Source organism: Ailuropoda melanoleuca, chromosome 8 (genome assembly GCF_002007445.2).
Source record: "Ailuropoda melanoleuca isolate Jingjing chromosome 8, ASM200744v2, whole genome shotgun sequence".
Classification (NCBI taxonomy): Eukaryota; Metazoa; Chordata; class Mammalia; order Carnivora; family Ursidae; genus Ailuropoda; species Ailuropoda melanoleuca.
The window spans coordinates 23,640,019-23,650,379 of NC_048225.1; the positions used below are offsets into that span (position 1 = coordinate 23,640,019).

General features: G+C 51.7%; 1 protein-coding gene and 1 long non-coding RNA gene across 5 annotated transcripts in view; one reads left to right on the forward strand and one right to left on the reverse strand.

Annotated features, from left to right (window-relative positions):
• Positions 1-10,361, reverse strand: part of LOC117803341 — a 37,141-nt gene that overhangs the window by 21,503 nt on the left and 5,277 nt on the right. Inside the window, exon 3 of one of the 3 annotated variants that reach the window (XR_004627093.1) lies at positions 3,492-3,606. This is a non-coding gene — a long non-coding RNA (uncharacterized LOC117803341). Of the gene's footprint in view, positions 1-1,973; positions 3,607-6,286; positions 6,662-10,361 lie in introns of those variants that run through there. The other 2 variants (XR_004627090.1, XR_004627091.1) reach the window with 2 other exon arrangements.
• The window catches only part of FLI1 (Fli-1 proto-oncogene, ETS transcription factor), a 121,539-nt gene continuing 116,680 nt past the window's right edge, over positions 5,503-10,361 (forward strand). Inside the window, exons 1-2 of one of the 2 annotated variants that reach the window (XM_011221674.3) lie at positions 5,503-5,702; positions 6,921-7,001. In XM_011221674.3, coding sequence (XP_011219976.1) covers positions 6,963-7,001 — 39 coding nt within the window. In that variant the 5' untranslated portion in view covers positions 5,503-5,702; positions 6,921-6,962. The remainder of the gene's footprint in view (positions 5,703-6,920; positions 7,002-10,361) is intronic. The other variant, XM_011221669.3, reaches the window with a different exon arrangement.

The window sequence follows — 10,361 nt, forward strand, 5'->3', positions numbered from 1 at the left end:
CATGTACACAGCGTCTTTTCTGTCTAGAGATTGGAAGCGCTTGGTCGAAAGCATCTCCGTTCTCAAAAGACTATCCTTAGGTATTAGTATTGGGGATATTACTGATATCTGTCCTCATTCAAATATCTCTCACAACTCACCCCACTCCTACCACCCCCATTAAAAAAATATACCCCAAAGACCTTTATGTCAGATATAATTGGCATGGGCCCAGCTCGAGTTTTGTCTAGGCTTTTTTCTTTTTTCTTTTTTAAATTGGGGTTATAAAGGCAGGTGGGAGCATCGATACTTCAGACAATCTGGTGTTCTTGGTAGCCAGAGTAAGCATAATTTTACTTCTGTGGGGTTTTTCTCAACAGCATGTTTTGTTTTCAACAATACAACCATCCCCCACCTCAAACTTGCAGTAGACACGCCAGTTGTCCCACTCTACCCAGTTATGTTTTGAATCCTTTAAAATCCCTGATTCATTTCCCCCTAACACTGTGAAGGTGACTCTTTCTACAAGCAGTTCTGAACTTGATGCTTTCCTTAATTCTGGTCTCTTTTCTCTTCTTGAGGGTTGAGTCTGCCCAGGTTGATAGGGCAAAGATAACACAGTTTCTGCAAACCTTTGCCTTCTCAGAGATAGCCAAGTGATACTACCAGGTCCCTCCCATGACCCATCCTCCCACCCCCGGCAAACAAATGAATGAATGAATGAATGAATGGCTACATGAATGAACTATTCCATTCAGTCAGAAAAAGCATCCTCCGACCTGGAACTGTACTGAATTATTAGAAGGATTGGCATTGGCCCAGCTAACTGTTGTCTCGGTTTTTTCTTTTCTCTTTTAAACAGGAGCAAGGATGAATAATGTCTCCCAACAACTTAAAAAAAAGTCATCATAGATGAGACTAGTAATATGCTCTTTAGAATTATAAAAATTTAAGCTCGAACAGGGCTCAGCGATTATCTAATAAAATAAAAGTAATTAATTGATATTCATGAAGAGGTAACTTAAGGAGGAGAAAAACTTGCTAAGGGGATTGAAGGAAAGAATATAATGTATATAAAATCTTTGGTCTTAAGAGCTCCTCTTTGCCTTAATGCTTGGTCTTACTCATTCTTCAGTAACCTCACCTCTTTATCCACAGAAAATTTTATTTATTTATTTATTTATTTATTTATTTATTTATTTTGAAGAGAGAGAGAGCACTTGAGTGGGTTGGGGGGTGGGGTGGGGGTAAGGGTTAAGGGTAGAGGGAGAGAGAGAATCCCAAGCAGACTCCACACTAAGTGCAGGGCTCAAACACAGGACCCTGAGATCATGGTCTGAGCTGAAATCAATAGTCAGACACTTAACCAACTAAGCCACCCAGGCGCCCCAGTCCTTGGAAACTTTCTATATGTTTGATCTGTAGGCGGGGGTGAGGGATGACTCCGTTAGCTTAGGAGAGGCCCTTTGCACCTGTTCGGATCACAGATCTCTTGATCTAACACTTCATCCTTGTTCTGAATGCTCCTTATTTTGCACCCCGTCCTAAGATCCTCTGTTATGCTGAGAATATGAGTGAATGAGTGTGTGTGTGTGTGTGTGTGTGTGTGTGTGTGTTGGTATGTGATGGGAATCAAAGGACTGACCTGCTCACACACGTCAGAATCCGAAGTGCCCCAGTCTGACAGCTCTGCTCATGGATGCTGTTCTACTCACTGCCTCCATTTCCTGGACTTATCTCCCTGAGCAGATTTCCCACTTCTTCTCTCTCCTTGTAATTTCCAGGAGCTCAGTCTAGCTTTGCAGCCTGTCAAGGGCTACAAGAGGACACAAATAATGAGAGATAAGGAGTGTGACATCTTGTTGGCTACCCTTTAAAATCTGAAATTGCTTGTTGGAAGAGCAGGAAGCAACTTCCTTCCTTTCCATCATTAAAAGCAAAGGGAATAGAAAATATAGAGGACATTGAAACTCAGTGTGGTTTCAAAGTCTTTATTTGGGGTGGAAAGAACCACAAAGACCAGAATATGGCTTTATACACGAGGCTACATAGGGCCAAAAACATTGTGGATGTGCAATAAATAGATAGCGATCATCACAGAGGGTTCCAGAAGAGTTGGGTAAAGTGTGTCAACATTGTCAATTCTTTTATTTGCTCGAGGAAACCAGATCATGGCAAAATATTATTCCCCAGTTGTACTAGTTTGCTAGGGCTGCCGTAATAAATACCGAAGTATTGGTGGCTTAAACAACAGAAATTTGTTTTCTCACTGTTCTAGAGATTGGAAATCCAAGATCAAGATCCCAGAGGGTTTGCCCTCTCCTGAGGCCTCTCTCCGTGGCTTGCCGTGGGTGGCCTTCTCACTGTGCCCGCACGTGGTCTTCCTTCTGTGCTCCCACATTTCTGTGTACTAAATGCCTGTTCTTATAAGGACACCAGTCCTATGAGATTAAGCCCACCCACTTTACCTTATTTACCTCTTTGAAGGCCCTGTCTCCAAATGCATTCACATTCTCAATTATTGGTGGTGAGGGCGTTCAATACATGAATTTCAGAGGGACACAATTCAGTTCATAACACTACTCACTGGGAGCAGACCTAAAACCGGAACCCACAGTTTCTAACCCTAGAACATGAATTTGCCTTTGATTCAAATCCTTTCCCAGGTTAACTAATCCCACAGAATTATAGCATACTCCTAGCGGAAGGCATCTCGAGATGATCTAGTTGTAGCTCTCTCCTTAGCCAAATAAGGAAGTTGAGTCCTAATGGTCTTGCTGAGAATCACAGAACCCCCAAATAACTAACCTTCTCCCCTACCGGGGGTGTTTCTTGGATTCCAATCTCCCACTCTCCTAAACTCAACACGGGAGGCACTTGCTAATGACCAGGCTCTGGATTGCAAATCCATGGCCCAAGGAAGCAACCTGGTACTGGCTGGTGAGGGAGCAGTAACCATGGAGCAAGAAAGCCCCCACCCCTTTCCCTTTGGAAGCAGTTAGAGGGATAAGCTGGCTTTAATGAGTCTTCCTGCCCCTTTCCCTTCATTCTCTCCTCTCTCAGGCTCCTCCTATGGCAGCTGTTACCAATTTCAGCAATTTTCTTCTGGCAAATTGAAGGCTCCAGGTGACAAAGGGAGTGGGCCGTATCCTTCTGAAGGATGAGATAGCCTGGGTCTTAATCCCACCCCACCCCTGCTCCCAGACAGGGTGGTTAGGACTGCAGGCACTCCCCGGGTGGGCATACACAAGCTTCCCTACCACCTCGCGTGTCCAAAGAGGTCCAGCTCGAAACTCTAACTGAAAGGGAGTCCAGATCAGTCCTTACTTCATTCTCAGCTCATCTGTTTTTCCAGGACCACCAAGATTTTATTATTGGCATGATCTTCGGTGCAAATACCCATTCTGGCTCTTCAAATTACAGGAAGAGGAGGAAATAGGAGGCATATATGCATGCGTGTGCACACACACACACACACACACACACGCAATGCTGAAGAGTTTGGTACAGACCTCCGTCAGTGGACCACACCCACGGTGCTTGGAGAATGAGAAGATCTCTTGATCCACGGTTAAACCACTTATGTGAAAAAGGAAGTCGGCATGTGAGCACCGACCTCCCCCAACCCTGCAAAGCAGAAAATGAATTAGTTCACTCAGGTGAAATGTTCCTGTCAGTTTTCCCTTAATTACAGTGTGATGGTTTGGTTTGGTTTGTTTCGTATCCCCTTCTTATTGTTCAGAAAGAAGAGGCAGAGTTCAATAACTGTTCTGCTTCGCCGCCTGTCAATTTCAGCACGGACACAGGGTAACCAGAAGCCAACAAAACAAACCCCACACCTGCCTTCCTGGGAGCTTACCTAAGGAAGGGAGGCCAACCTTGGATAGATAGGTCTCCAAATAAGGATGTGATAACAACTCTGAAATCTAAAGAAGGGTTTAAAAGCTGAAGCAGGTCCTCTAGTGTTTGCTCCCTTTGGGAGGGAAGACGACCTCTCCACTGAATCCCAGGAACAAAACTATGGGGGCATTGGCTCTGGTACTTCAGTCCCCTCCCCTCCCCAAGCCTGTCTTGTTTTCCTAAGCAATGGTCAGGAATGTGCTGGGCGGGGGCAGCCTGGCCGTCAGCCCCGAGCCCAGGCAGCCCCAGTCACGGTCCCAGGCTGGCCTTTCACCCCAGAGCTCTCCCGGCTGCTCTTATTAAGCAGCAAAATGTTTCAATATGTTGAGCTTTGGGGGAGGGACTGGAGAGAAAAATCGGGATATTGTTGAGAAGGAAATAATGAATAACCCTGCCGCCAGTCTTCATACCCCCCACGTGGGGAGATCTGGGTGATAAGTGTGCTTTCTCCAGAAATGGAATCCTAGCAATTGCTTTCGGTCAGAAATTTCCAGAGCCAGTTGAGGGGTGGGGAGTGGGGAGGCGGAGAAGAAGGAGCAGGTACCAAGTTAATGTTCTCAGTGTCCAGAACCAAAGCAGTCAGGGGTCTGGGTACCCAAGAAAGAATGAGGAGGGGAAAGCTTGAGAAACTGAGGCTAATTCTCAGAGGTAACAAAGCTACGGTTTTGTTCTTACAAACTGACACACTCTCTACACTTACCTGTCACCCCTGGCTTCCCGCGCCTCCCCACAGGAACACACACCCAAGTTCAGCTGCTCTGGTCCCTGCCAAGTGTTCTAGGCAGAGGCCGGGTGCACAGCTCCTGGTTTTTGTAGACTCAGGAGAAGCAAAGTCATGGAAGGGTGTGGAAACCACCCACCCGGGGGGGAGCACACAGGCAACTCACCGGCATGGCGATGAGGCCCAGCTGTTTTGTGGAGAATGGCCCTGGATTGGGCAACTAAAAGAGCGAATGTGGAGCCCCATTCAAGACCAGGTCTTGAAGTGAAGAAATGAGCCAGATTCCAAAATTTTTTAAAAATCACAAACTCAAGGACCCAGAAGCGACTCCTGAGCGAGGGTGTTGTTAAATGTATTTTAAAATTGAAACTCCATAATAAGGTTGCTAATGACATTTGCAAATCTCCTTGCTCTTATAGATGCAGCCTAGAAGACAGAAGACATAGGTCAGAAAAGGATGTATTCCAAGGGAGTTCCAAATAAGGGGAAGAGTCGCCTTTAAGTAAGCCGGACTTAAGGACTTGAAAAAGCAAAGAGGACTTCTGTCATACTGTGTAAGTCTGAGAAATAATTATTTGCACAGCAATCATTTAAAACTAAAATCACATAAAAGCGGGCCTGGGTCTCCATGTCTCCTCTTGGCTTTACATCTGTGATATGTGTGTGGTTCCCAGTGTTCCTTGACATTTCCTAGCACCACCGGGAGGTTTCTGGAAAAGCAGCTAGGGGCAGATGGGTGGCTGTCTATTGGAACAATTCATCAGACAGCAGTTGAAATATTGATAAGAAAACGGAAATCAAATTAAAAGACGGGAAAGGAGAGAGGAAGGGGGAGTGGGACGAAGAGAGGCGTCAGGGAGGAAAGCTGCAGGGCACACAGACCAAGGAGTGGTTTCTACAGCCCCCCAGCTCATGCAGGGACTGAGGCTGGCTGTGTGGGTGCTTTGCGGAGAAAGGCACACTTCGACTCCGGGCAGCCAGCGGGTTTAATTCCACATCGAGCATCGGGGGCTCTGAGCGCATAGAACTAGCACCCAGAACTCCAAAACCTGGAGTTGCTGCAGTTTCGCTCCTGCTGGCTGAACAGGAAAGGGTGTCTAAGGTGAGTGTTCTGGAGTGTGGGATCTCTGGGGGAATGCAGGGCGGTGGTGTCGCCTCTCCCGCCGCCCCACCCGGCTGCCTGCTCCAGTTGCAGCCGGCAAATGGGAGGCTTTCTGAGACTCTTTCTTTCTCTTCTTCTCTCCGGGGCTTTTTTTTCTCTCCCTTCCCCACCCCTCACTTCCCTTGCAAATTTCACTCCAACTTTCAAAGAAAATGGGGGACACTCTCAGCAAGGACCCCAGGATAGAGGCAGGGAATGGGAATCTAGGAGCCCAAAGGAACATACCTGGTCCCTGAACTCTTGTATGTGTGTTGTGGCTTCAGGAGCCAAAAAGCTGGAATTTGTTAGTGGGGAGAAAAGTGCTTTATCAGAAACACATTGGCTGCCGGAGAAGCTACACGCTGCCACGTTAAAGATGGTTTAAGAGAAGGAAGGGAAGAGGGGAGAGATAGCCGCCGGACTTGGCAAGGCAGGGAGAGACTCTCACAGAGGCACCTGGCATCCTAGAGTGGTTTTTGCACCCACCAGCCCAAATATTCAGACTTCAGACACCATCTCCTCCGCCGCTAGAAATAAGGTTGCATCATTCATTGTCTTTGTCTCTGCCATAAAACTGTTTTATTTAAGAAGCAGGGGCTGGGGGAAAGGGCCTCCCTAGACCTCCAGAAGCTACCGCCAGTCTTCCTCCCCAAGCAGCCCAGTAGCAGAGAAGAGGGGGGCAGCTGGACACTGGCAGAGTCGTGGGGTCCTAGGGGAGCCAGGCAGAAGATCTGTGCAGCTCTGTAAATATCTGTTTCCTGGGGTCCTGGGCTGCATCCGCGGGGAATCCTACCTCTATCCAGGCAGCGTTCTTTCTTCCGGCTCAGACGCCCCCCCCACCCCGGGTGTCCGCAGGTGTGAAACTACCCAGGTTCCAGGGAAATGGGTGTCTCCGATCTGGGTAGGGGAGGGTTACAGGGCTGTGGGAAAGAGACCCAATGGCGTGAGCTGGCTCTCAACCTTCACCATCTCCTAGTCTGAAGTCTGGAGGCAGAGGCTCAGGGCGGGTGCCCACTACCTAACCACTCGGATCCTCCCTTGCTGGCCCAGGCGGAACCAGCCTCCCAACTCTCTGCGTCCTCTCCCTTTACATTCCTCCTTTATCACCTACCCCCACCCCAACCCCTCACCGTCTCACACGTGGTGTACTGTCTGGTGACTGAGGTTTCTCCTACCCAGGTTGCTTCCTGGGCCTTCCCGACCCTTTCTCACCAACCGAGGATGTTTCAGACAGTCCCCGACACATCGTCTTACGTCAAGGTAAGACATGACAGCGTCTTTAAACAGGTAATGACCCCCCGCGCCACTGCCACCCAGGCCTATGGTCCCTCCACCCCCTTTCGCAGGTCAGCGGGGAGATCTGTAGCCTGGGGCGCTCCGGACCAGATGAGGGTGGCACAGACCCTCGGGAATCCTTGGTTGGGGAGGCACGCTCTCGGGCCGGCGCTGTTTGGGAGACTGGAAGTGGATGCGCGTGGTGGGGAAGGCGGGGAACCGCGAGCCACTGTCGGATCCCAGTGGGTCTTGCGCTCGCGGCCGCGGGCACTCAGCAGATTTCAAGTTAAGTGTCTGGGTGTACTTGGGGGTGTGCAGGTGAGCCTGTGGGCGTGTGTGCGCGGGTGTGTGAATGCGACGCGCTTCTCCCACCGGTTCGACACCCCGTCGGTCCTCAAGCCGACCTTCCTTAGCCCCACCCGCCCCTCCAAAGCTCAGATTGCTATATTTGACAGCATGTAGAACGTTTTTTTCACTCACAACAGTTCCCAAGAATGTAAACAAACCGAGGCCAGGACATCTGGGTTACACGTTTAAGTGAAAATCCGCCAGAGGGGCCGAGGGTGCCCGGGGTAGGGACTCAGGCGCGACCTCCCTCCTTCCGGGTAGAAGCCGGGAGCGGTGACGGTCTCAGCTTTCCCTAGTTGGGAGGAGGAAGGGCCCACCGCGATTCTGCAAACCTACCGGTCAGGTCCCGGCCCCGCCCCCTTCTCCCTGAAACTCCGCCCCTAAGGGGGCCCCCACCCCCACCTGCGTGCCCCGGCCCAGCTCCCTCCGGTGTCCGCGAGAGCCACCGAAGTGTGGGAGAGTCTGCCGGCGCGTGGCCACCTCGATGGCGTGCGACTCTCTGGAAGAGCCACTTTTGCGTTCGGCCCTCCTCCCATTTCTCTAAAGGGAAGTTTGTGGAGACAGGTTAGCATCCCCCCCCATCCCCACCCTCTTTCGAGGTCTAGAAGAGTTTTATAGTCACTCTGGGGAGGTCAGGTCCTGGAGCCTTGGAGCGGGTAAGAGGTGTTTACTCTGTAATGAATGAATGAAAAATAAGTGAATCGATGTATCAACAATCAATAAATGGGTGGCTGGACGGAGGGATCCCAGGAGGTGGCGGGGCGTACACAAGGAGACTAAAGCGCGCTGGCGTCCAGTTTTCCGGAGAGGTTCGGCAGGCTGTGACCCCTCCCGCCCCGCCACTCCCAGCACTCGAAGCTAAGGGAGCTGTCGTCTCCAGCCTGGCCCCAAAGACTGCAAGTGGCCCCGAGGTGGGGAGTTGCAGTCTCTCTCCCATCCACAGCTCCCACCCCCACCGCCGGTCTGCACACACCCGGGGACCCAAAACCGGGATGAGGAACCCCAGATGGGCAAGTGGGAGCCCAGGAGACTGACACAGGCCGAGAGTCAGAGAAAAAGCAAACGGCCCAGGAGAACAGATTGGTCCGGAGTGGGGAGCAGGGAGAGAAGCGGCAGTCTAGGAGCCCTGGGCAGCCAAAGGAGCGGCTCGCCGCAGGAGCTCTTTTCAAGGGGGAAAAATGGATTTTTCAGCAGCCACAAAGTTTGTATTGTTGCACAAAGGGGTGCATTGATGGCGGCGAAAGGTCTGCGTAGCAGGGACAATCTTGGGTCTGTTTCTCCGGCTCCCTACAAGGACCATTTGCCAGAGGGGCACAAACAGTCCCCGGCTGCCAAGCCCCAGCCATTCTGCGTCAGGAACCTCCGAGGTTGTTGACAAACACCGCGCGGGCCCAGGCGCCCAGGCCCCGAGCCTGGAGCCCAGCCGCCGCAGCAGCCAATGGTGCCCTCTCCACCCGGCAGCGATCTGGGTTCTGAGAACCCTCAGAGTGCTCGGGGAGTTTCCGCAGGAGAGTGCTGCGCGTGGGGCTAAGAGGCTGGGAAGAGCAAGGGAAAGGGAGGGAGGGGAACAGGGGTGACTAAGACAATGACAACGCAGTAGGTGAATGATGGTGGTAACTTTAAGGTAGCCCTTACCTTTGCCAGGCCCTGTTCTAAGCATTGTATTTGTAATAACTCATTTAACATTAATAACAACCCTAGGGGGTAATCCATTTTGCAGATGAGAAACTGAGGTCTTGAGAAGTTAAGGTAACACAGCTTGTGAAGGGTGGGGCCGAGATAGAAATAATAAGGGCAGAATTGTGCTGTCAAGCAAATCCTAGACACTCATTTCAGGTTTAGGGCAGCCAGCCCTTTGAGGGTTAGGTCCTATTACAACACCAACGTACAGATGAAGACACTGAGGCACAGGGAGTTTAAGGAACGTGTTGAAGTCCACAGAGCCCGAATTCAAACCCTAGGTCCCTCAGTGAGACTTTCGACCTGGATGTTCCACGTGCAGATACCGGGAGTCATCCTGCCCCCACACTGTGCAGATCACTTGTCAATTTCAGCTCGGGGAGCACAACCCAGAAGGCTCCTCGCCCGCCCCACGGAGACTGGCTGGGTCCTCCACTTGCCCTCTTTGCGAGTCTTCCAGACTCCTTGCTCTTCCTCCTTCACCACCTAGCCCGTTGGTTCAACCCATGCTACATTCTGGAGGCGACAGCCCCCCTCCCCAAAACCAGACCAAGGGAGGCTTATGGCCCCAGAATGTTCACTGCGACACGGCCCAGGGGCAGCATCTGGCCGGCAGGTCCCGCAGTGGCGTTTCAAGGACACAGGTCTGTACTTAGAATAAATGCTGTTTGCGGCGGCTGGGAGGCAGGGCGGACGGAGATTGGAGAGGCTGGCAAGCTCCCGTCCCCCCGCCCCCCCAAGGCCCCAGTCTAGGCGCCGGGGCTGGGTGAGAGCCCCAGCACCTGGCTGGTCTCCACCTCTTGTCAGCCTGTGCTCTCTGGTCGGCCTCGGACTCCCTCGGGATTTCCTCGTCGACGCCGCGTGGTCTGGGGACCCGGCCCGGAACGCCTCGGGCTCGGGGCGCAGAGACCCTCCCCCAGCCGGGCCAGCCGGCCCCCGGCCCTCCAGCCGCCGCGGCCTCCCACGTAGCGTTTTGAACCCGCTTGGCGCTAAGGCAAGAACGAGCGTGGGGAGCGGGCAGGGCGAGCAGAGGCTCTAAATCTTCCTTCAATCTGTGAGTAGATGAAGTCTGAGAAACAAATTCAAAGCAGGCGCGCCTGCAGAGCCTTCCTGCAGAAATATTCCCCGGCATTCAAGCGCATCCAGGGGCGGCTCGAGCTGCCTTGTTTGGCTAAGGTCAGACGAGACTCGAGTTCTCCAATAAAAATAAATCTCAAATTAATTATGGCCTCGAGCGAGGGGCCAGACACTTGAAGCTGCAGTTGTGCAGTCTGGAGTTTTGGCGCTCGCTCGCCCGTCCCTCCCCCTCGCCCCCGT